Genomic DNA, 26600 nt, shown 5'->3' with positions numbered 1-26600 from the left:
CTAACCTTCACATCTTTGGGTTGTGGGGGTAAAACTCTCGCAAACATGGGGAGAATGTGCAAATTCCACACGGACAGTGACCCGGGCCTGGGATCGAACCTGGGACCTCAGCACTGAAAAGCAGAAACCGTTCTGTTGACAGATTTCTTGCATTGGTAGAATTTATTATTATAAAATGATGAGTTTTATTTCTGCAATTCAAAAAATATAGATTTTTTTATTAAGGTACATATGGCGTTCTGTAATGCTATTAAAATTATTTGAAATTGAATTAGCTGCTGGTTGTGAACAGAATTTACTTGCAAAATGTAACTAACCTAGTGAACAGAAGGTTAGATTTGTGAGGGGGTGTGGGGGGATGCGAGTTGTGTGTCCTAGTAATAAAAATGTTTTATGGATTTAGCCACCACCACACCTTTCTGGTTTCCCCTCCAAAAAAAAAGTTTCTGCAACAAAGTCGGAGCTTTCTTGATATAATAAAAGTCACAACAAAGGAAGCGGCACGGCCGAAAGATCGAGCATGACATGAGGAGATGCCCCCCTCCCCCCAGCATTTTCCGTTTTTGTTTCAGATTCCAGCATCCGCAGTAATTCGCTTTTCTATTTTTGACACGTGGGCTGGTGAGCAGCGTGAAAAGGGGGCGTCGCAGAAGGGTGAGGTCATTCAGCCCCAACACGCGTTCCCTGGACCCTTAACTGTGCCTTCAGTCAAAAAGGCTGTACGAAGGCAGAGGGAGGAGAAATATCCAAATCTGGGAGAAAGACAGCCGTGATAAAGGGGGTTAACGGAAGTCCGCAGGTGAGTGAAAAAGTCAGCGCAGGAACTGTAAGGAAAACGGAGGCTGGAGAACCAGGGGAGGCCGCATCGTTCACAGCAGAAGAAATGACCACGGTGATGGCTGTGGAACTTGAAAAACAGTTCACAAAACACATGGAAGCGATGAAGAAGGAGATGGGGGCGGTATTGAAAGTGCTGGTGGAGGAGGCGATTGCCCCGGTGAAGGCGGCGGTATCGCGCGCAGCGGCGGAGGTGCGGAAGCAAGGTGAGACACTGAAGGAAGTGGAAGAGGCATTATCGCAGCACAGTGATCAACTCACCTCGATGGGGAAGGAGTCGCGGAGGGTGATAGAGACCAACAAGGGTTAGCAAGCCAAAATGGAAGACCTGGAAAACAGATCCAGGCGACAGAATCTGAGGATTGTGGGTCTGCCCGAAGGGGTGGAAGGCCCGAGGCCGACGGAGTATTTTGCCACGTTGTTGGCGAAGCTATTGGGGGAGGTGGACGATCCCTCCCGATATGAACTGGATCGGGCTCATCGGTCGTGGAGGCCTATACCAAAGGCGGGTGAGCCGCCAAGAGTAGAAACTGTGTGTTTCCGTAGGTATAGCGTGAAGGAGAAAGTCCTGTGCTGGGCAAAACTGAAGCGAGAGGTGCAGTGGGCTGGAGCTGGTATACGTATGTGCCAAGACTTTACAGTGGAGCTGGCGAGGAGGTGGGTTGCCTTCAGCTGGGTGAAGAAGGCACTGTACATTAGCAAGGTTCAGCTAAGTTGAGGGTGACCTACAAATCCAAGGACTTTTATTTTGGCACGGTGGAAGCAGCGGAGGAGTTTGCGAAGGCAGAAGGACTGTGGCAGAATTGAGAAACGGTCGTGTACCGATGTAGCCTCATGTAACTTTAGTTTTTCACTGCGTGTTGGTGCATGTACTCTTTCGGGGATTGTATGCCATTGAATATTAGGGGGGTGGGTTTGTGGGGGGGGGGGGGGATTGTATATGTCATTGGTGACCATAGGCGATTCCTGATTCCTTTTTCTTTTTTCCTTTCTTTTCCCACATTTGGGAGGATTTGTTTTATTTGATGCTTATATTGTCAGGCGGGCCGTTATTTGGGGGGTGGTGGGTGGATGGGATCGTTGTTGATAAGGGGTGTGACATTGTATTTGTTACCGTTTACTGTTTGTTGGTGGGGTGTAAATTCTGAAGAAATTGTGAAAATGGAGAATAAAAATATTTTAAAAACAAAAATGTTTTATGAGCCATAAGCCATAACATTAAGATTCAGTGACTCAGTGATACACACGGTAAGCAAAATTATGTTGCATTTATGGCCCTCGATGCCTTAAAATCCTCAGTTGCTGGTATCTCTGTCATTATTCAGTGATCAGCATTGGCAATATTACCAGTTATAATCCAGATGTAATGTCATCTGTCTTCATTTGATGCATCCTTTTGTCCCCTCAGCTATTTTGTTCCATATCCTGTTTGATTCTTGGATTGCATTCTTTGCAGTCATTAGGGTCTGAGACAGTAATGTAATGCAGACTTATAGAACCAGTAACAAATGGCTGCCGCGAGTGCTTGTGGCAGATCCATTGTCCAAATCATGGACATCCAACTAAATTCTGTTGGATATGGATGCCACTTTTTAAAATATTAATTTATATGGCTGACAGACAGATAAAACCAATAAGTAACACATTTCTGATATGCTGCAGTACCCTGCACAGCATCCTGCTGTTTGTTTCAAAAAACAACATTCTGGCTGGTTGTGACCCTAGCAACGCAGCTTTAACTTCCCCATCCCAAGTTCCCCTGACAAGGTGGTGGTGGGTCGACTCCTGTGGAATTTGTCTCAAAAGCTCCAGAGGTAGCTCGTCCATAAATGGCACGAATGGTGCCTGTAGCCCACTGTGAATAAATACTAAAGGCTCCCTGAGGAAAATCTGCCACTGAAGGAAGCTTATTTCCTTAGTGTGGACATACATCACAGCTTAGCTGGATCTATATTGTTGCTTAACCACAGCTTAGTTGATAAATTTCAATTTCTGCAATTAAACAAGAAATTGTTGTTATCCTTTATTGCATATACAGTCTATAGGAGTGTTATTAAAAAGTATATGTAGGCACAGATCTTCCGAGGAGCAGCAATCATCGTCGGATTGGTGCTTCCCTCAAAATGTCCCCCAACTCAACGCTGCTCACATTTCTTCTAGGATCTTCTGTGCCTGGCTTTTTCAGAAATGCATAGCGCAGCATCTTCAGAGAGCTCCCTCAAAGCGGAGTAGATTCGGGAGGACTGGGGGGCCAGTGGAAAGACAGGACACACCCTCATTCTATGGCACTAGTTGCTGTATGGTAGGCTTAAAGGTCCAGTGTTAACGTTAGTGAATGGAATGGTTCAAATGGTAGGGTGGGTGGGAGGCAGGGGTAGTCAGGTGGTTGAAGGTTAGTGGGGTCAGGTCTGGAAGTGTGGTTGGGGGGGGACTGGCTTGGGCTTCGGGGTGGGGTTGTGTTGTCAGGGAGGTGGCTGGGTGGTCGGGGAGTTGGGATCAGTGCGAGTGATTCAGGGGTCGGTTGTGTAGTTACCCAGATGTTAGACTAGGTTTTAATCAGTCTAACATTGCCTGGGTAATTATACAGGTAACTATCCGAAATCTCCGACTCTATCTCACAGATCGACATTTGCAGAGGGTCCAAGGAGCTGGAGAATTGATTTTTGGAAGTTGAACCAGGCAATTGCCACGTGGGTCCATGTATCAGGACTTCCATAGAACCCAATGTGCATCTCTGTCGTCCCTCCAGTCTCCGACGAACTGGGGACCAGAGGATTTGGGCCCAGATTTATATTGGATTATATACAGAAACATAGAAACATAAAAAATAGAAGCAGGAGAAGGCTATTTTCCCTTTGGGCCTGCTCTGCCATTCATTATGATCATGGCTGATCATTAAGTTCAATATCCTGATCCCGCCTTCCCCCATATCCCTTTAGCCCCAACAGCTATATATACTTGTATATGTACTATTATATATACTTCATTAACTTTGGTTGAAGTAACAGGATGTAACATATGGTCCATAATACAGTGCAATATTTTGTTTATTTTGTAAGTAATGTAGATAACCCCTTTTTTGTTTTCAATTTCAGTTGATATTTGGTCTGTTGGCTGTATTTTTGCTGAAATGATCACTGGCAAGATACTGTTCAAAGGAAAAGACTGTATCCTTTATCCAGCATTGGTGATGCAACTCATGTACCTAGTGTAAGCTATACAGATTTAAAAGGTAGCAGATTCAAATATCTGGGGCTGGATTCTCCATTTGGGACACTAAGTGCTGACGCCAGCGGAGCATGTTTGGTCTTTCACGAATGGAAAATTGGCTTGAAACACTCACAGATTCCGGTACTGGTGAGGGGCTAGCACCAGCGACGATTGAAACTCCCGTGTACCGTGCCGAAAACGGCCAGAGAATGGCCGGCTACCGGGGCGGGCATGCGCACAGCTGACGACCTGCACCAGTCGCGCCATACAACGCGTCGGCCATGCGCGAACCCAACCAGCCAACTGGGACCCCACAGCCCACCCTCTGGCCACACTCCACAGTCCCCCCAGCCGTAGCGGAAGCCAGCGGCATGGATCCTGGCCGAGTGTGATGGCGCTGGACACAGTCCGCAGCCCGCACGTCGTGTTCCAGCACATACGGGAACACACGTGTCCTGCGCCGTTGGGAACGTGGCCCATCGGGGCAGAGCATTGTGTGTGGGCTGACCGATGACATGCCGTTGAAACAGCGCGCAGTGCACATCACAATGACAGCAGTTTGGAGGGGGCAGAGCATGGCGGACTGGCATCAAACAGGCGCCGGCCCCGAATACGGTGTCGGAATCCATTCTCCGCCCAATCGCCAATCACGATTTCGGCATCGGGCTATGGAGAATCCCGCCCCTGGTCTATGCTGATTTAAATGGTCCCAGCCAGGTATATTATGAAGGAGTGGGTCAGTTGAACTCAGTTGGCTGGACAGCTGATATGTGATGCAGAACGAGGCTATCAGCACAGATGCAATTCTCGTACTGGCTCAGGTTATTCATGAAGGCCCACCTTCTCAACTTGCCTCTCGTAAGAGGTGTGGTGATCCTCAGGTTCAATCACCGCCAATCAACTCTCCCCCTCAAAGGGGATAGCAGCCTATGGTCATCTGGGACTATGGCGGTTTTACATTACGATAAGGGTGCAATACTTTACATCAATTTCCCTGGGTCAGGAAGGAACAAATTGTCAGCATTCCTCAGGTATATTTCTGTCCATTGATTCCTGCTGAATTGTCTGATCGGGACAGCTTGGATTGGCAGTATAATCTCCTTCAGTTAAGCAGCCTTTCACTCTTTGCCAAATGAAGAGTGACCACTTAACATACAGTTATACTACAGCTGTTGAGTTGATGTGAAGAAATTATGCTTTGTACCAATGCTGCAATTAAAGTGTAAATGCAGCCTGAATCTGAATCAGCATCCAATCAGGCACTGGAGCAAAGTAGGGTAAGAATTCCTCATGGGGGGAATATTTCTCTATTGTTCTTCAGAATCATGGGACCTCATAGTTGAACACGAGTCCATGATTTCTGTAAACGAGTGGAATAAATTGATACTGAAAATTGTTACCAACTTGAGAATGCAATAAGGTGGGAGACATTGAGAAATATGTAACCCCATTGGCTTTTGGACTTGTGGAATGTGTTTTCTGACACCTCTGTTAATTTTCTTTATCCCATTTCTTCACGTTCGGACTCTGATCAATTGTTTCCTGTACATTTTGTATTTCTTATTGATTCAAGTGCTTTATTTAATTTGGATGTTTATTTTTTGCAAAAAATCGATTCGGCAAATTAGTCCCATTTATGAATTAATCTCTCTATTGAATTACGATAGCAATTATATAATGCGTGCCAGAAGTTAGAATATTTTAATTTAACATACTTTTGTTAACAGTTATAGACAAATTAAGTATTTGATAAATGGTTGTTTTGAAAACAGTAATTGATTCTTGACTCAAAGAACTAGACCTTGATCAGCTAGCACAGATTATGAAGATAACAGGAACTCCCAGTTCTGATTTCATTCAAAAATTAGACAGCATGGAGGTAATGCAACATTCCAATGATTTTACAGAATGAACATGGCATTCAGTGTGATATAGTATACTTAAATTGTGAAGCAGTTCATCCCATTATTAATGGTTTTTTTTTACAAATTGCCCATGTGCTTCTATTAAGAATTGCAAGGTCAGTCTTCTTTCTCCACATCCCCTCACACCTCTCAATGTCTAAACATCAACTACTATATAAGGGCCTGGAGTTTCAGTTGGATTACACTCATATTTTCAGCATAATTCCTCCAAAATTGGCCCAATCATACAAAGGATCAAGAATTTCAAGTGCAAATTGTGCCGAAAGCAAATGCAGTTTCCACAATCTTTTACACTAATTTAAAAACATGTTACTGGAAACCAGTCCCCCCACCTACACAACAGGCCATGCACTAGATTGTATTAATCACCATGACAGGTTTCCGCTAATTGCATCTGGTTGCGAAACTTTGAAGAGGCTCTTGAAATTAAGCCATGTTCGGCACAGGCACTAACTAATAAGCTTTTAAGTATTAACTTTTTAACTCACAAAGGAATGGACTGCAGTACTGTACACCAATGTAACTAGTACGTGCTTCTGTATAGTTTTTGAAAATATTGTTCAGTTCTTTAACATTGTGGTATTCACAGCTGGTAAACTAAGTCTGATTAAAAATGCTTATTTTTTTTGTGATGTGCTAATTTTCAGCTGTCTTTATCAAATTGCTGCAGGTTGATATAAAAATATCAAGGAATTACTTCCGATGCAAAATCTAAAAATATACAGTCTGAAAAGCTGTTTCATTACACTGATTCATGGCAGATTTTATGTTCAGTGAACTGTGAGCGAAAACTTGTGCAAAAAATGTACTTGCAAAACTAGAATTTTGAGGGCAAATTTCACCCAGATCGGTGATTGTATCCAAAAAGGAAACTCTGGGTAGGATTCTCCGGCTGCGTCAGCCCGGCGACCGGAGAATCTCGTCCGAGGTCAATGGACTTCTCTATTGTCCGCGGCTCGCCCGTGGCTTTCTTGGGGTGGGGGTGGCAGAAGAATCCAGCCCTCTTGCTCATTACTTTCAAATTTGAGTCAATTTAGTTCTGCTTAAAGCATGGGTCTACAATATATATTTTAAAGTTCTTCTTCATTGCTTTACCAAATCTCTAATGTATTATGTCTTCATACCACACTGTTCTTCTATTTCTTTCCGTTTGTAAATGTTTGAAGAATTTTGTTATTCTCTTTGCTGCTCAACTAATTTTCAATATTTCTCTGTACACGCTGTCCCAAAAGCTGATTTCTCTTTTTCTCAGTTGTCTTCTCTCCCTCCTTTCTCAGTCTGTCAACTTCATTTGTTTCATACATTGAGGTATTCCCACATATATAGATTTCAAGTTGGCACAAATGTAACTTTAAAATTAAATAATTTATGGCTTTCCTATAATCTCTAATGTATTTATTTTCATTCTTAGGCCCGAAATTATATCAGAACTCTACCCTACATTAAGAAAAAAGATTTTACCTCCCTATTTTCTAATGCCAGTCCTTTAGGTAAGTTTTTGATTCTTGTATTCTTTCACAGGATTTTGGTGTCACTGGCTATACCAGCATGTACTGCTCGTCCCTAATTGCCCTTAACAAAGTGATGGTGAGCTGTCTTCTTGAACCACTGCATATGGTGTAGGTACACCTACAAAACAGTTAAGAAGGGAGTTCCAGAATTTTGATCCAGTAACAGTGAAGAAACAGCAATATAGTTCCAATGCAGAATAGTGTGTGTCTTGGAGGGGAACTTGCAGGTGATGGTGTTCTCGTTCGTCTGTTGACCTTGTCCTTTGAGGTTGTGGGTAAGGAAGGTGCTGTTAAAGGAGCCTTGGTGAGTTGCTGCAGTGCATCTTGTAAATGGTGCTGCAATTGTGCATTGGTGGTGCAGGGAGTGAATATATAAGGTGATGGATGGGGTGCCAATCAAGTGGCCCACTTGCATCTTGAGTGTTGTTGGAGCTGCACTCATCCAGTCAAGTGGAGAGTGACTATGTCAAGCTGTTGCTTGCTCACACAATTTTAACACAAGCTCCAGATGTTAGTAAGGAGGATTTTGGGGGTTACAGGGCTGGGTTTCCATTGCAATTTCTGGTGCCTGGGCCTGTCTAGTTTCATTCCTTTTTGCAGACTTTTTAGAGCTTTGCTACATCTGAGTGGTTTGCTAGGCCATTTCAGAGAGTAGTTAAGGGTCAACCACATTGCTATAGGTCTGGAGTCACATGCAGGCCACACCAGGTAAGGATTGACCCAAAGGGCACAAATGAGTCAGATGGGGTTTTACAACAATTGACAATGGATTCACAGCCACTATAACTGAGACGAGCTCTTTACTTCAGATTTTGTTAATTGAATTTAAATTCCATCACCTGCCATGGTGGGATTGGAACCCACGTGTCTTCTGGATTTCCAGTCTAGTGACATTAACCACTTTGCCATCACGTCCCCCATGAAAATAATGCCAATTCAATTTATAGCATTTACTAAAATATTAATCGAACTGTTTCTCCCCACTCTGAACATTTGACCTCATTTGTAATTTTAAACCTTTGGAGTTTGCTGCAGTCCATATGGTCAAACCTTTACTATCTTGTTAAATACTGATTTGTGTGACATTTGCTGTAGAAATTGTTTATTTTAACTTCAGCTATCAAATTAGAAAATCAGAATTATTATCCATGGCTCAATCACAACACTAATGACATGTAAATTATTGAGGCAATGGTTACATGAAAACTAAAATTCTATGGGATCCCAGGACACTTACTTTGAGAAGCGTTTAAGTGAATTTCCATCTTTCTTACATATCATATTGATACACAACAGGTTATCCAAAGATACAAAGACCTGTGTAAATATTGGCTCAGATTCACCGGTCTCCGGACGGAGGTACACTGAAGGATGCGTACAGGGCCCATCAGATGTCCCGACGTAAGCACATTCCCAGTTCTTAGATGGGAAGTTTACACTTCTGAACATAAGTTTAACCTGCCCAGATTTCCCAGTGATTGGCCAGAATCACACAGGGCTGGGCTGTTTGCCCAATACTTACCCTGTTTTTTACACAGATTTACTTCAGAGTTTTTCATAGCAGGTATAAAACCAACAGATGAACTATTAAGTAAACCAGCTGGAATGTCAAAGGCACTCCAACACACACAGCAATATTCAACCCCTCCCCCCCCGTCCCCCCTCACCCTCGCCCTCATCGACAGTGCTCACCTCTACTCCTGACTGGCCCCAGCCCCAACTTCCCGAACCCCTGACTAGCTGACCACCCCCTGTCTAGCCATTCTCCCCCCCCACCCCATCCTTCGATCACGCCCCCCCCCATCCCTCGATCCCCCCCCCCCCCCCCCCCCCCCCCCCCGACTTACCTTCTCTCCTGTCGGTGGCTGCGACTTTCGAACTTACCAGTTTACAGCAGCTGCTGCCATAAAAAAGGAGGTAGCTTCACCTCCCCCGACAAATCTGCACCACAGAAGGGACTCCCGGAGCTCCTACGCCGCACAGGTCTCAACAAGCCTGGGTTGGAAGTCCAGGCGAGACGATAGTAAGTAAAAAGGAGCAGAGTGACAGTCGACAGTGATTGCCCCTCCATGGAAGTTTGGGGCCATTAAGAAATGTTTTTCATTATTGCAGTATCGGGAAATGTTTTGGATATTTCATTAAAAGTGTGAGATAATCCTGTTTGTTTTTTAAAAATGGTGATGTACCATCAATTACCACGAGACGCGAATGGTGAATCAATCGAGGCTTTATTGCACAAGATGTTGTGCCTCCTGCAGCCGGAACCAGAATGGGAGCAGCGCAGGAGAGGATACACTTTTATACGCCGCCTGCTGGGAGGAGCCAGCAGGCTGGGATTTACTGTGGTACCTGTAATACAGTGGCACTCCCGTAATACATGCAATGTGTTACCAGTGGTGTTTACCACATTCACCCCCTGCTTAAAAAAGAGTACGGCGGGGGTGAAGAAAAACGTTACAGATTGAGTCTGTCGGGGGCTCTGACCCTCCGCTGCGATCGCCACAGTCCTGGTGGTGATGTGGGTGCCGACGTGGTCACCTGCGACTCCGGGAGCGTGTTGTCCTCTTCTTTGTCACCCCTTAGTGGATCCAGTGAGGAGACGGATCCTGCTGGGATGGGGGCTGGGGTGAGGTTCGCTGGTGGGAGGGTGGGTGGTGCAGGGGTGAATGAGGCAACCGGGAGGGGGAGGAGTGGTATCAGGTCAGGGGTTGTGGGTGGGGACCCAGCGGGTGCCAGGTCCCGGAGGGAGACTGTGTCCTGTCGCCCGTCGGGGTATGCCACGTAGGTGCACTGCGGGTTTGCATGGAGGAGGTGGACTTTCTCAACTAAGGGATCCGATTTATGGCTCCGCACATGCTTCCGGAGGAGGACGGGTCCAGGAACTGTCAGCCATGTTGGGAGCGAGACCCCGGAGGTGGACTTCCTAGAGAAGGCAAACACACATTCGTAACAGGTCTCATTAGTAGCAGTGCATAGGAGCGACCGGATGGAGTGGAGCGCATCGGGGAGGACCTCCTACCAGCGGGAGACCAGGAGATCTCTAGACCGAAGGGCCAGCAGGACGGCCTTCCAGACCGTCCCGTTCTCCCTCTCCATCTGCCAGTTTCGCCGGGGGTTGTAGCTGGTCGTCCTGCTCGAGGCGATGCCCTTGCTGAGCAGGAACTGACGCAGCTCATCACTCATGAAGGAGGATCCCGATCGCTGTGGACGTAGGTGGGGAAACCGAACAGAGTGAAGATGCTGTGCAGGGCTTTGATGACCATGGCAGAAGTCATGTTGGGGCATGGGATAGCGAAAGGGAATCGGGAGTACTCACCGATTATGTTGAGGAAGTACACGTTGCGCTCGGTGGAGGGGAGGGGCTCTTTGAAATCCATGCTGAGGCACTTAAAGGGGCGGGAGACCTTCACCAGACGCGCTCTATCTGGCCGGTAGAAGTGCGGCTTGCATTCTGCGCAGACTTGGCAGTCTCTGGTTACGGTCCTGACCTCCTCAATGGACAAAATGGAAGAATCGGGTGATCCCCGGATGATCCCCGGGTGGCAGAGGTTAGTGTGGAGAGCCCGGAGTCGGTCCACTTGTGCGCTGGCACATGTACCGCGGGATAGAGCATCAGGGGGCTCATTGAGCTTCCCCGGGCGATACAAGATCTCATAGTTATAGGTGGAGAGCTCGATCCTCCACCTCAAAATCTTGTCATTTTTGATCTTGCCCCGCTGCGTGTTGTTAAGCATGAAGGCAACCGACCGTTGGTTGGTGAGGATAGTGAATCTCCTGCTGGCCAGGTAATGCCGCCAATGTCGCACAGCTTCCACAATGGCTTGGGCGTCCTTTTCGACAGAGGAATGATGAATTTCGGAGGCATGGAGGGTGCGGGAAAAGAAAGCCACGGGTCTGCCCACCTGGTTGAGGGTGGTGACCAGAGCTACGTCTGATGCATCGCTCTCCACCTGAAAAGGGAGGGTCTCGTCGACTGCGTGCATCGTGGCCTTGGCGATGTCCACCTTGATATGGTTGAAGGCCTGGCGGGCCTCAGCTGTCAGAGGAAAAACTGTGGACTTGATGAGTGGGCGGACCTTGTCCGGACAATTAGGGACCCACTGGGCGTAATAGGAAAAGACCCCAGGCATCGTTTCAGAGCCTTGGGACAGTGGGGGAGAGGGAGTTCCAGGAGGGGGCGCATGCGGTCAGGGTCGGGCCCTAGGACTCCATTTTCCACTATGTAGCCAAGGATGGCTAAGCGGTTGGTGCAGAACACGCATTTCTCCTTATTGTAGGTGAGGTTAAGGAGTTTGGCGTTATGGAGGAATGTTTGGAGGTTTGCGTCGTGGTCCTGCTGATCGTGGCCGCAGATGGTGACATTATCTAGGTATGGGAACATGGCCTGCAGCCCGTACTGGTCAACCATTCGGTCCATTTCTCGCTGGAAGACCGAGACCACATTGGTGACGCCGAAGGGAACTCTAAGGAAATGATAGAGGCGGCATCTGCTTCGAGTGCAGTGTATTGGCGGTCCTCCGGGCGGATGGGAGCTGGTGATTAGCGGACTTCAAGTCTACTGTGGAGAAGACTCGATGCTGCGCAATCTGATTGGCCATGTCAGATATGCGTAGGAGGGTGTACGCGTCGAGCTGCGTGTACCGGTTGATGATCTGACTGTAGTCAATGAGCATCCTGTGCTTCCCCCCAGTCTTTACTACCACTACTTGAGCACTCCAGAGGCTGTTGCTGGTCTCAATTATCCCCTCCCGCAGAAGCCGTTGGGACCTCCGACTTGATAAAGGCCCTGTCCTACGCACTGTACTACCTGCTCCTAGTGGCGACGGGCTTGCAGTCCGGGGTGAGGTTTGCAAACAGTGAAGGTGGATCGACCTTAAATGATCGTGAGGCCGCAGACGGTGAAGGGAGGCAGGGGTCCGCCGAATTTCAAAGTAAGGCTTTGGAGGTGACATTAAAAGTAACAGGGCGAGACTTCCGGTTGCGACTATGCGGAGCTAAGCCGCATGATTCGGCAGCCCCCGCTACCACGGACTTTCAGGCTCGTTAGAGGAGCCACACCGGAACTTTTTTTTTTTTTTGATGCAACCCGTGGGGAAGGGAAGAGAGAGGTCCCCCTCCAACTTCTATGAAACGGACCAGAAGTGCAACGGCCAAAGGAGCGGCACTGGAGCAACGGGAGAAGCGAGGGAAAGAAAACAAAATGGCGGCAGCCAGGGACAAAGGGGAGCTGCAGGAGTTCATCAAGCGCTGCTTCGAGGAGCAGCGCGAGGAGATGCGCAAGGAGATGTTGGCGCCTATGCTTTCGACAATTGAAGGACTCGGGATCACCCAGAAGGCCCACGAAGCTCAGATCCAGGAGGTACAGAAAAGAGTCAGTCAGAACGAGGACGAGCTCGTGGGCCTGGCGGTGAGAGTGGAGCAGAACGAGGCGCTACACAAGAGGTGGGCGGGAAGACTCGAAGACCTGGAGAACAGGTCGAGGAGAAAGAATCTGCGAATCCTGGGTCTCCCTGAGGGAGTGGAGGGGGCTGATGCCGGGGCATACGCGAGCACGATGCTCGAGGCGATGATGGGCACGAAGGCCCCTTAGAGGCCGCTGGAGTTGGACGGGGCACATCGGGTGCTGGCGAAGAAGCCCCAGGCAAATGAGCCGCCAAGGGCGATGGTGGTGAGGTTCCACCGGTTCACGGACAGAGAGTGGGTCCTGAGATGGGCCAAGAAGGAGCGGAGCAGTAAGTGGGACAATGCAGAGATCCGAATATACCCGGACTGGAGCACGGAGGTTGCACAGCGGAGAGCGGGTTTCAACCGGGTCAAAGCGGCGTTGTACCGGAAAGAAGTGAAATTCGGAATGCTGCAGCCAGCGCGACTGTGGGTCACATACAAGGGCCAACACTATTACTTCGAAACGCCTGAAGAGGCGTGGACCTTTGTACAAGCCGAAAAGTTGGACTCTAACTGAGGGTTTGTGAGGGTGGGGGGGATGTTTTGGGGTTTGATGTGTAATGGTTGTTGTATATAGGGGGTCAATCATGCGCAGGAAATGTTACATGGGCTGGGGGAGCGAGACAAGGCCGCGACAGGAGCTGCGCCAGAGGGGGCGGAGCGGGCTTTGGAAAGCGCGGGGTGTTTTCCCGTGCGCGGGAAGAAAGGCGGGAAGGGGAACGAAGGAATGCATATGGATTGGGAGACTCCTACACGGGAAGGTCAATGGGACGGCGGGGGAAGCCGGGGTCAGCAGGCGTTAGTTAACTAACAGGAGTGACGTGGGGGAGCAAAAAAGCTAGACAGGGGTCTAGCGGGGGGGGGGGGGGGGGGGGGGGGGGGGGAGGGGGGAGGGGAGGGGGGGGGGGGGAAAGGGTTGCTGCTGCACTGGCCGAAAGGGAATGGGACACAGAAGAGGTGGTCGGAACGGGGATCCCCCCTCTGGGGGACTGGAGGGTGAGGGAGGTGTGGACACGGGACTGGCCCAGAAAAGGAGATGGCTAGTCGGCCGGGGGGGGGGGGGGGGGGGGGGGGAGGCCCTCCAATCCGGCTGATAACGTGGAATGTGAGGGGCCTGACTGGGCCGGTGAAGAGGGCTCAAGTGTTCGCGCACTTAAAGGGACTGAAGGCGGACGTGGTCATGCTCCAAGAGACACACCTGAAGGTGGCGGACCAGGTCAGGCTAAGAAAGGGATGGGTAGGACAGGTATTCCACTCGGGACTGGACGCGAAGAATAGAGGGGTGGCAATATTGGTGGGAAAGCGGGTATCATTTGAGGCCAAGACTATTGTAGCGGACAATGGAGGGCGATATGTAATGGTGAGCGGTAGGCTGCAAGGGACGTGGGTGATGTTGGTAAACGTATACGCCCCGAACTGGGATGATGCAGGATTCATGAAGCGCATGTTGGGGCGCATTCCAGACCTGGAGATAGGAGGCCTGATAACGGGAGGGGACTTCAATACAGTGTTGGATCCAGCACTGGACCGCTCCAAATCAAGCACTGGAAAGAGGCCGGCGGCGGCCAAGGTACTTAGGGGGTTTATGGATCAGATGGGGGGAGTGGACCCATGGCGGTTTGCAAGGCCGCAGGCCAGGGAATTTTCTTTCTTCTCCCATGTACACAAAGCCTACTCCCGGATAGATTTCTTTGTTCTGGGTAGGGCGCTCATCCCGAGGGTGGAGGGGACGGAGTATTCGGCCATAGCCGTTTCAGACCATGCCCCGTACTCGGTGGAACTGGAGCTGGGAGAGGAGCGGGACCAACGCCCGTTGGGCGGCTGGATGTGGGACTGCTGGCGGAAGAGGTGGTGTGTGGGAAGGTGAGGGGGTGTATCGAAAGGTACTTGGAGGCCAACGACAACGGGGAGGTGCGGGTGGGGGTGGTATGGGAGGCGTTGAAGGCGGTGATCAGGGGAGAGCTAATCTCCATCTGGGCTCATAGGGAGAAGACCGAGGGTATGGAAAGGGAGAGGTTAGTGGGGGAGATTTTGAGAGTGGACAGGAGATACCCAGAGGCCCCGGAGGAAAGATTACTTGGGGAAAGACGACGGCTCCAGACAGAGTTTGACCTGTTGACCACAGGGAAGGCGGAGGCACAGTGGAGGAAAGCGCAGGGGGCGACCTACGAGTATGGGGAAAAGGCTAGTCGGATGCTGGCACACCAGCTCCGTAAGAGGATGGCAGCGAGGGAAATAGGGGGAGTCAAAGATGGAAGGGGAGCCACGGTTCGAAAATAAACAAGGTATTTAAGGCCTTTTATGAAGAGCTGTCCAGATCCCAGCTCCCAGCGGGGGAAGAGGGGATGAGACGATTCCTAGATCAGCTGAGATTCCCGAGGGTGGAGGAGCAAGAGGTGACTGGTTTGGGGGCACCAATTGGGTTGGAGGAGCTGAGCAAGGGTTTGGGGAGCATGCAGGCGGAGAAGGCCCCGGGACCGGACGGATTCCCGGTGGAGTTCTACAGGAGGTACGCAGACCTGTTGGCCCCGCTACTGGTGAGGACCTTTAATGAGGCAAGAGAGGAGGGGACCCTGCCCCCGACAATGTCGGAAGCGACAATTTCTTTGATCCTAAAGCGGGACAAGGACCCACTGCAATGTGGATCGTACAGGCCGATCTCGCTCCTCAATGTGGATGCAAAGTTGCTGGCAAAAGTGCTGGCCACGAGGATCGAGGACTGTGTCCCGGGGGTAATCCACGAGGACCAGACGGGATTTGTAAAGGGCAGGCAACTAAACACCAATGTGCGGCGGCTCTTAAACGTGATAATGATGCCATCGGAGGAGGGAGAGGCGGAGATAGTGGCAGCTATGGACGCGGAAAAGGCCTTTGACCGAGTAGAGTGGGAGTACCTCTGGGAGATGCTGCGTAGGTTTGGGTTCGGGGTAGGGTTTATCAATTGGGTTAAGCTCCTTTACAGAGCCCCGATGGCGAGTGTAGTGACGAACCGGCGGAGGTCGGAGTACTTTCGACTGTACCGAGGGACGAGGCAGGGGTGCCCCCTGTCCCCCCTGTTGTTCGCATTGGCGATCGAACCATTGGCCATGCCATTGAGGGAGTCTAATAAATGGAGGGGGATGGTCCGAGGGGGAGAAGAGCATCGGGTGTCGCTATATACGGATGACCTGTTGCTGTACGTGGCGGATCCAATGGAGGGGATGGTGGAGGTCATGGAGACTCTAAGGGAGTTTGGGGAGTTTTTGGGCTATAAGCTCAATGTAGGGAAGAGTGAGCTCTTTGTATTACAGGCGGGGGACCAAGAAAGAGGGATAGGGGACCTATCGCTGAGGAGGGCGGAGGGGAGCTTTCGGTATCTGGGGATCCAGATAGCCAGTAGTTGGGGACCCTACATAAACTGAATCTGACGAGGTTGGTGGAGCAAATGGAGGAGGATTTCAAAAGATGGGACATGTTACCGCTCTCGCTGGCGGGTAGAGTGCAGTCGGTCAAAATGGTGGTCCTTCCGAGGTTTCTGTTTGTGTTTCAGTGCCTTCCCATCGTGATCACTAAGGCCTTTTTTAAGAGAGTAGGCAGGAGTATTATGGGGTTTGTGTGGGCGAATAAGACCCCGAGAGTAAGGAGAAGGCTCCTGGAACGCAGTAGGGACCGAGGAGGTTTGGCGCTGCCAAACCTGGGGAGCTACTACTGGGCAGCAAATGTGGCGATGATCCGCAAGTGGGTTATGGAGGGAGAGGGGGCGGCATGGAAGAGGATGGAGATGGCGTCCTGTAAAGGAACGAGCCCGGGGGCGTTGGTGACGGCACTGCTGCCGCTCTCGCCGACAAAGTATACCACGAGCCCGGTGGTGGCGGCAACGCTAAGGATCTGGGGCCAGTGGAGATGGCACCGGGGTGCAATGGGAGCATCGGTGTGGTCCCCGATCAGGGGTAACCACCGGTTTGTCCCGGGGAAGATGGACGGTGGGTTCCAGAGCTGGCATCGGGCGGGGATTGGAAGAATGGGGGACCTGTTCATCGACGGGACGTTTGCGAGCCTAGGGGCACTGGAGGAAAAGTTTGAGTTACCCCTGGGAAATGCCTTTAGATATATGCAGGTGAGGGCTTTTGTGAGGCGACAGGTGAGGGAATTCCCGTTGCTCCCGGCACAAGAAGTTCAAGATAGGGTGATCTCGGGTGTATGGGTCGGGGAGGGCAAGGTGTCGGAAATACACCAGGAGTTGAAAAAAGAGGGGGAAGCGCTGGTAGAAGAGTTGAAGGGTAAATGGGAGGAGGAGCTGGGGGAGGAGATCGAGGAAGGTTCTGTGGGCTGATGCCCTAGGTAGGGTTAATTCCTCCTAATCGTGTGCCAGGCTCAGCCTGATACAATTTAAGGTGGTCCACAGAGCGCACTTGACAGGGGCGAGGTTGAGTAGGTTCTTTGGGGTGGAGGACAGATGTGGAAGGTGCTCAGGGAGCCTGGCGAACCATGTCCATATGTTTTGGTCATGCCCGGCACTGGAGGGGTTCTGAAGAGGAGTGGCGGGAGCAATATCTCAGGTGGTGAAAGTCCGGGTCAAGCCAAGCTGGGGGCTAGCAATATTTGGAGTAGTGGACGAACCGGGAGTGCAGGAGGCGAAAGAGGCCAGCATTCTGGCCTTTGCGTCCCTAGTAGCCCGGCGAAGGATCTTGCTAATGTGGAAGGAGGCGAAGCCCCCCAGCCTGGATGCCTGGATAAATGATATGGCTGGGTTCATAAAGTTGGAGAGGATTAAGTTTGCCTTGAGAGGGTCTGCGCAGGGGTTCTACAGGCGGTGGCAAGCGTTCCTAGACTATCTCGTGGAGCGTTAGAGGAAGGTCGGTCAGCAGCAGCAGCAACCTTGGGGGACGGGGGTGGGGGGGCGGGGGGGACACGTCCTGGGAGAGGGGAGGCAGGGGGGAGGGGAACGGGGGACTGCCTGGGAGGGTGGATGTGCAAGAAATAACATGAAGGGTTGGGGAAACTGGCACGTACGGGTGAGGGCCAGTGTACAAAGCTGTGTAAATATATCATTTTGCCATGTATATATCTTGCTCTGCGCGATTTCTCGTTTTTTTTTTTGTTACGGGGGGGGTTATTGTTTGTAAGGGAGAAAAATTGTGTTAAAAAACTTTAATAAATATATATATTTTTTAAAAAGTAACAGGGCAGCGCAGAGATGTGGGAGGAAGTAGAGCCTGAAGTTGCTGAACTCTACGCCCTGAACGGTGAGGGTCGCGAGACAGTACCCCCGGATTTCCACAGAATGGGATCCGGAGGCCAGGGAGATTTTCTGGGTGACGGGGAGTACCGGGAGGGAGCAGCCATCCGTAACAGTGTGGATGAAACTCTGTGCTCCCGGAGTCAGAGAGGCAGGTCATCTCGTGCCCGTTGATCTTTACCGTCGTCGTTGCGGTCGCGAGGTTGCGGGGTCGAGACTGATCCAGGGTGATGGATGCAGAAGATGTTGGGAGGTCCCGGGCTGATCAGCGGTGGCGGAGGTATCAGCGGGCAGCGAACAGCCCGACGAGAGGGATCCTGAGGCGTGGTCCAAAATGGCGCCGAAGATGGCGGCGCCCAAGGGGCGCACATGGCGGGCAGCGCCAAAGATGGCGGCGCCCACGGGCCGCACGTGGCTTGTGGTGGAGAAGATAGCGGCGTTCCTGGATCACACGTGGGGGGTGTAGCAATGCTGGGCCTGGAAACAGTGGCGACTGACCGGGCCTGGCAAACGGAAACAAAGTGGCCCTTCTTCCCGCACCCGTTGCAGGTCACGCTCCGCGCCGGGCAGCGCAGCCTGGGAAGTTTGCTGTGGCCACAAATATTACATTTGGGCCCTCTGGAGTTGGCTTGCTGCCGCGCGGCGCAGGCTTGCGGTGTACTCGAGTCGGCAGCTGGTGGGGCCCACGATGCCCACGAGGGTGCCGCGCGGTCGGAGGTGTAGGCCTCCAGATTACGGGAGGCCACTTCCAGGAATTGGCAAACTGCACAGTCTCTGCAAGATCGAGCGTACCCCCTTCCAGTAGCCGCTGGCGAACGTACGTAGACTTAATGCTCGTGCCATAAGCGTCTCTGATTAGTAGTTCGGTGTGATGGACTGCCGAAACTGCCTGGCAGTCACAGTTCCTACCGAGAATCTGTAGAGCCCGCAAGAAATATCCAGAGTTGCCCCCGGGAGTTGCTGTCTCGTGGCCAGGAGGTGCCTGCCATACACTTGATTCACCAACTTAATGTACTGTCCCTTTAGTAGCGTCATCTCTTCTGTGTAGGTGGGCGCATCCTGGATGAGGGGAAACATTTCAGGGCTCACCCGTGAGTAGAGGACTTGGAGCTTCTGTGGGTCCGAGAGTTCTTCAGTGGCTGCTCTAAGGTAGCCTTCAAAGCAGGCTAGCCAGTGCTCGAAGGCGGATGTGGCGTTGGCTGCGTGAGGGCTCAGCTCCAGGCGATCAGGCTTGATTAGGAAGTCCGTCTTTTAAAATCTTATGCAACAAATTGATGTACCGTCAATTACCACGAGACGAGAATGGTGAAACAATCGAGACTTTATTGCACAAGATGTTGTGCCTCCTGCAGCTGGAACCAGAATGGGAGCAGCGCAGGAGAGCACACACATTTATACTCCACGTCGCCTGCTGGGAGGAGCCAGCAGGCTGGGATTTACTGTGGTACCTGTAATACAGTGGCAGTACCGTAATACATGCAATGTGTTACCAGTGGTGTTTACCACAAATGGATATGCTTTGGAATGGGTCTTTGTTCCAATATTTTGGGTCAGATTACAACAGCCTATCTTTTCTCAGGTTATATTTATGGCTAAAGTGAAACTTCCAGCAATTTGAAACCAGTAGCTGTAGTGTCTGAAGCACATTTGTTAAATACACACATACTGCCAGCCGGGATAGGGCCGTGTACACATAATAATGCAGAACAAAAACATACATTTAAACACATGCTTTACTGCCACAGCAGCTTTTTTTATGTGTTATGAGAGAACAAGCAGGGATGGGCATCCAGTCATAAATTTACATGTTTTATTTTGTAAATTTGCGCTTCTCCTTCTCTATTTGCTTCCTCAGTTGCAATGAGCTGGTTTTACCGGTTTGAATTCCCAGGCTGGGTGGTTGTTCATTTGCTGCAATCAGTGCATTTAGACCACATTCATCAACAGTGGCATGGTAACAGCCCCTCATCAGACCCCAATGCCCCACCTAAATTACTGGTAATTCAGAGGTAAAAGCAGTTGAGGCAGAAGTGAGCAGGAAACAACAGTGTGGATAGGATCCACAAAGTCACCGAGAGTAAAGAGGCAGCAAATCAGAAGCAGCAGCCACATAAAATCCACCATGCCTGGCTCAGACTCTGATCGTGTCTGAGGTTACAGATATTCTTCACCAGCTGCAAGACCTTTGATCTTAAAATGCTAATAACACCAACTCTGCCCACCTCTATCGGCCACCTCTCCAGGGCTGAGGGTGGTTGGGGGGGGTGGGGGGGGGGGGGGGGGGAGGGGGGGTGGGGGGGGGGGGGGGAGGGGAGGGGGGGGGGGTGCAAGGAGAACGAAAAGAAGAACTTGCATTTATATATTATCCCAGATCCCAAGAGCTTCACAGTTAATTAAATAGTTTTTGAAGAGTAGTTAGTCACTTATAAGGAAAAAAACAACAGTCAATTTGTCAGGTCCCATGAATACCAATGAGAGTAATGATCAAATAATCAGTTTTGGTGGTGGTGGTGGCAGTTTATGGATAAATATTGGCGAGGACACCAGGAGAACGTCTTCAAGTAGTTTCATGAGATCTTTTACATCTACTGCAAAGGCCGGGTGGGACCTTGATTCATCCAAAAGATGCCCCTTCACATATTAAGTACTCCCTCAGTACAACACGGAAGTATTAGTCCATCGGGAATGTAGCTTAATTCACAACCTCCTGAAAGAGGTGAGAGTGCCACCACTGAGCCACGGCCGAGAAGAAAGAAACAGTTAAGTGAACTTGGGGTCAATAAAAGGGTTAAGGGGAAGTCAAGAGTAAGAAAAAGAAATTCAGTTGAAGAAATAAAGTTCAGACAGACAGTGAGAAAAGTTTAGACAGAGACGAGAAAAGTTCAGCGTGAATGAGAGAGAAAAAGGGAGAGATAAAGCCCAGACTTTAACTCTGGACCACTTTTCAGTGGATAAGTTTTGGTTTCAATTTAAAATCTATCCTTGCAGCCAAAAATAAATCCAGGTTATTTTTACTCCTGGGCCTCATTATAACTTCACCTGCAGCTTTCCAATCCCAACTGGAAACCTGCCCACTCCAGATGCAATTTCTGGGTGCACCTCTTAAAGCAAGGTTGCATTTCATTCGGGCTTCGTTCGTTTGCCGGGTGCTGAAAGACGTATCATTTGAGAAATAAATCACACTTCCTCATAAGGCCTCAATACTAGTACTCAATGTGGTGTTAATGAGTGTGTTTGCCTTTTGTTTACTTACAATCTTTACTAACTTCTCGCAGCAATTCTTCCTCACTTCATACAGTACACATGAGCATCCCATACAATGCTTCCTCATTCTTCTTGCATATGCCAAGAGGGCAAAGAAGCAGTATCAACATAAGCCCCACACACACATGCACTGTAGTCAATCCCTCTCTTTCTGTAAGATGAAACAGCATACTAACGGAGAGGAGCAAGTCTGTGGTGGGAAGACCAGCTAACCCAAAGATCATCAACAAACCTGAGTGACAAGCTGTGGAAATTTATGGGCCTTCCAGGGCTGTACACATCAGGCTTTTTGAGGTTGACACCTTAATTGAACAGAATCTCTGACAATTATCTGTATCTCTTCATTTGGCACATTCAGCCAGCCTGACTCTTTCAAATTGCACTGATGCGTGTGTTCTGCAACTGTGTCAGATCTCTCTTCAAAAATACCCCTCAGAAGAGTGTGATCTTTGAGGAGCCACCACCACATGTCACCACCATCACCCTCGAGCACCATCACAAACATTGGTACAGCGACTGAGTTGGAGAGTGAGGGTTCTGTTGGCGATGCAAAATACACATATGCACAAGTGCAGGTGCTGGTGGCCAGGCCAGTTAGGAGTGAGCACACCAGAGCGCACTGTTCCCCCGTGGATCTGCTGAGGACTGAAAAAAAGACTGCAGGGTTAAAAGCAAATTACTGCGGATGTTGGGGATCTGCAATAAAAACAGAAAATGCTGGAAAAACTCAGCAGGTCTGGCAGCATCTGTGCCTTTCATAATTTAGGGCAAAACTTTACCCTACCCAGCTGGTGGGTTTGTAGGTGGGGGAATGAATGCAGAATTCCTCAGATGGGCTTCCTGCTGGGTTGCTGCCCGACCCGATCTCTCTGCAATTTCATATTGGGTCCAGCGAGGTCTTAGCTGGCCCACCCACCCTTTCCCTAATTGAGGCCCTTAAGTGACCAATTAAGGGGCATTTCCAGCTCCGCCTTACTTTTTAGTCTGGTAGGAGGAATTCTGGGATATGAGGGAAGCTCACAAATAATCGAGGTCAGGCCTCAGCGTGAAGGTGGGAGGAATCTCCATCAACAGCCTCCTTTTAACATCAGGTGCCCACACCCTCTCATCCTTGCCTTAAGGTCTGGTAACCGCAAGTCTTCCCCCTTCCCACCCCAGACATTTTTCCAACACACATGTCTCCCACTATCCACACCCTGTACCCCCCTCACCCCCACAACCCCATCCTCCCCAAAATAAAATGTTTCTCTTCTTCTCTTCCTGGAACCTTGGACTTGGGCTCTGGTGGCTGCATGCAGTTCCAGTCCCCTCCACTGCAGCTTCTGGCACTGCAGGGACTAGAGAGCTACCAGCTAATCAGTTTGGCAGCAGTTCTCTGAGGCAGGGCTTTCTAATTAAGAGGCGAAAGGCCCACCTCCAGCCAATTAATGCTCATTGGGGCATGGAATCACTGTAGGGCAGGCAATGTCTGCGGGATGTGTTCTCCTCCAACTCTTTGGAAGGCAGGAAGGAAAACCTCGCCATTCTGAAATTCTTGGCCTAAAGTGTTTTATAACCAATGAAGTACTTTTGAAATGTAGTCAGTATTGAAACACACAGCCAATTTGCATACAGCAAGGTTCTGCATGCAACAATTAAAGAAATTAGCTGATCATTTTTTGTTGGTTGAGGAATAAATATTGGTCACTGCACTGGGAGCTCCCCTGTTCTTCTTTGGATAATATTGTTGATGCACGATCAATGACCACTAAAGCGAGGTTGTAGTCCAACTGAAGGCTTTAATAAGCGAGATGTTTCCCCCAGCAGCTCAGGTAAAGAAAGAAGGCTGCTGGGGAGGCACGGGCTCTTATACCCCGCCTTGCAGGGCGGAGCTACCATACAGCTTGACCAACAGGAAACATACAATATCTACCAATGGTGTTCCAGCATTACAAGGAACCGTAATACCTCTACACAGACTACCACATTCACTCCCTGCTAAAAACGAGTCCGGCCGGGGTGGTGGCTTGATATTACAACATGGTAACGTGGTAGAAATTATAGTTATGGAGGGAACGTAATACCTCCGTACAGCATTTTGTAACTATTTACAGATTCACAATTAACTATACACTTTAAAATGAAGCAATCAGTCGATCGGGGACCCTGGTCGTCCTCTGTGATCGTCGAAGCTTCAGTGGTGACGTCGGTGGAGGCTCGGGCGTCTGTGACTCTGGGAGCGTGGCCTCGATCTCTGTGGCAGCTTCAACACCCCTAGACGGCGCTGGTGGGGAAAATGGTTGATCTGGGAATGGAGCGTCTGCAGGGTGCGTCGGTGGGTGGGGAGGGGGTCCTAGACGGGGCCGGCGGAAGGACCGATCCTCCTGTAAGGTGCACCGGTGGGAGGGAGGGTGGGACTGGTGGCTGGGGTGTGCGTGGGGCTCCGGCGGGCGGCAGGTCTCGTAGAGAGACCGTAGCTTGTCGGCCGTCGTGGTACGCCACGTAGGCGTACTGGGGGTTAGCATGGAGAAGATAGACCCTCTCGACCAACAGGTACGACTTGTGTGCCATCACGTGTTTTCGGAGCAGGATGGGTCCAGGAGCTGCCAGCCAGGTCGGGAGCGAGGTCCCAGAGGAGGACTTCCTGGGGAAGACAAGGAGACGTTCGTGAGGTGTTTGGTTGGTCGTGGTACAAAGCAGTGACCGGATGGAGTGGAGGGCATCCAGGAGGACTTCCTGCCAGCGGGAGACTGGGAGATTCCTGGACCGTAGGGCCAGTAGGACGGTCTTCCAGACCGTTCCATTCTCCCTCTCTACCTGTCCGTTACCCCGGGGGTTGTAACTGGTCGTCCTGCTCGAGGCGATGCCCTTGCTGAGCAGGAATTGACGCAGTTCGTCGCTCGTAAAGGAGGACCCCCTCTCACTATCTATTTAAGCGGGAAACCCGAACAGTGCAAAGATGCTATGGAGGGCCTTAATGACGATGGTTGTGGTCATGTCGGGGCAGCAGATGGCGAATGGGAACCGGGAGTACTCGTCAATCACGTTCAGGAAGTAGGTGTTGCGGTCGGTGGAGGGGAGGAGGCCTTTGAAGTCCATGCTGAGGCGTTCAAAGGGACGGGAAGCCTTTATCAGGTGCGCTTTCTCTGGCTGGTAGAAGTGCGATTTGCACTCTGCGCAGATTTGGCAGTCCCTGGTGACCGTCCTGACCTCCTCAATGGAGTAGGGCAGGTTGCGGGTCTTGATAAGGTGGAAGAAGTGAGTGACCCCCGGGTGGCAGAGGTCCTCGTGGAGGGCTCGGAGTCGGTCCACTTGTGCGTTGGCACATGTGTTCCCGGGACGATACAAGATCTTGTAGTTGTAGGTGGAGAGTTCGATCCTCCACCGCAAGATCTTATCATTTTTTATCTTGCCCCGCTGTGCATTATTGAACATGAAAGCAACCGATCGTTGGTCAGTGCGGAGAGTGAATCTCCTGCCGGCCAGGTAATGCCTCCAATGTCGCACAGCTTCTACTATGGCCTGGGCCTCCTTTTCGACTGAGGAGTGGTGGATTTCGGAAGCATGGAGGGTACGTGAGAAGAAGGCCACGGGTCTGCCCACTTGGTTGAGGGTGGCCGCCAGAGCTACGTCAGACGTGTCGCTCTCGACCTGGAAGGGGAGGGACTCGTCAATGGCGTGCATCGTGGCCTTTGTAATGTCTGCTTTAATGCGGCTGAAGACCTGGCGGGCCTCTATCGACAGGGGAAAAGCTGCGGATTGGATCAGGGGACGGGCCTTGTCCGCGTAGTTGGGGTCCCACTGGGCATAGTAAGAGAAAAACCCTAGGCAGCGCTTCAGGGCCTTGGAGCAGTGAGGGAGGGGGAACTCCATAAGGGGGCGCATGCGTTCATGGTCGGGGCCTATAACTCCATTTTGCACTACGTAGTCGAGGATGGCTAGGCGGTCGGTGCTAAACACGCATTTATCCTTGTTATACATAAGGTTAAGGACCTTTGTGGTCTGGAGGAATTTTCGGAGGTTGGTGTCGTGGTCCTGCTCGTCGTGGCCGCAGATGGTGACATCATCGAGAAACGGGAATGTTGCCCGTAAACCGTACCGGTCAACCATTCGGTCCATCTCGCGCTGGAAGACCGAGACCTCGTTGGTGACACCGAAGGGAACCCTTAAGAAGTGATAGAGCCGCCCATCTGCCTCGAAGGCAGTGTATTTGCGGTCACTAGTGCGGATGGGGAACTGGTGGTAGGCGGACTTAAGATCCACCGTGGAGAAGACCTCGTAATGCGCGATCCTGTTTACCAGGTTGGATATGCGGGGGAGAGGATAAGAGGGTAAGAGCTTCGTAAACCTGTTAATGGTCTGACTGTAGTCAATGACCATCCTATGCTTCTCCCCGGTCTTTACCACCACTACTTGAGCTCTCCAGGGACTGTTGCTCGCTTCAATGACTCCTTCCCTCAGTAGCCTTTGGACCTCTGACCTAATAAAGATCCGATCCTGGGCGCTGTACCGTCTGATCCTGGTGGCGACGGGTTTGCAATCCGGGGTGAGGTTTGTAAACAGGGAAGGCGGATCGACCTTGAGGGTCGTGAGACCGCAGACAGTGAGGGTGGCGGTATAGGGCCGCCGAATTTGAAAGTTAGACTTTGGAGATTACACTGGAAGTCTAAACCTTGGAGTGTGGCCGCGCAGAGGTGGGGAAGGACGTAGAGCCAGTAATTTTTGAACTCCCTTCCCTGGACCGTGAGGTTTGCTACACAAAACCCCTTTATCTCTACTGAGTGGGAACCGGAGGCCAGGGAGATTTTTTGACTAACGGGGTGGACGAGGACAGAACAGCGCCTTACCATGTCGGAGTGTATAAAGCTCTCCATGCTCCCAGAGGCGATTAAGCAGGACGTCTCTTGCCCGTTGATTAGTACTGTTGTTGTAGCAGTTGAGAGTGTTCGAGGCCGGGACTGATCCAGGGTCACCGAGGCTAATCGCAGCAGTTGAGTGTTCTCTTCGGGCGGTGTGCGGTCAGCCGAGCTGGGGTCCTGGGAGTCCATCCAAGATGGCGGCTCCCATTGGTCGCACATGGCTGGGAGTGCACAAAATGGCTGTGCCCATCCATCAAACGTGGCGTCTGCGGGACAAGATGGTGGCGCCCGGGGGCCGCACATGGCCCTGGAGGAGGAAGATGGCGGCGCCCGCTGGCCGCACGGGGACCGT

The 26600-nt window shown here is 50.7% G+C and overlaps 1 protein-coding gene across 4 annotated transcripts in view; it reads left to right on the top strand.

The window, feature by feature from the left end:
* LOC140393834 (mitogen-activated protein kinase 13-like) overlaps positions 1-26600 on the top strand; it is a 106769-nt gene that overhangs the window by 64395 nt on the left and 15774 nt on the right. For all 4 annotated transcript variants that reach the window (XM_072480342.1, XM_072480345.1, XM_072480343.1 and 1 more), the window contains 3 exons: positions 3933-4004; positions 5847-5926; positions 7384-7462. In XM_072480342.1, coding sequence (XP_072336443.1) covers positions 3933-4004; positions 5847-5926; positions 7384-7462 — 231 coding nt within the window. The remainder of the gene's footprint in view (positions 1-3932; positions 4005-5846; positions 5927-7383; positions 7463-26600) is intronic.

The sequence above is a fragment of the Scyliorhinus torazame genome, chromosome 17 (assembly GCF_047496885.1).
Source record: "Scyliorhinus torazame isolate Kashiwa2021f chromosome 17, sScyTor2.1, whole genome shotgun sequence".
NCBI lineage: Eukaryota > Metazoa > Chordata > Chondrichthyes > Carcharhiniformes > Scyliorhinidae > Scyliorhinus > Scyliorhinus torazame.
This window is presented reverse-complemented; position numbering and strand designations above follow the sequence as displayed.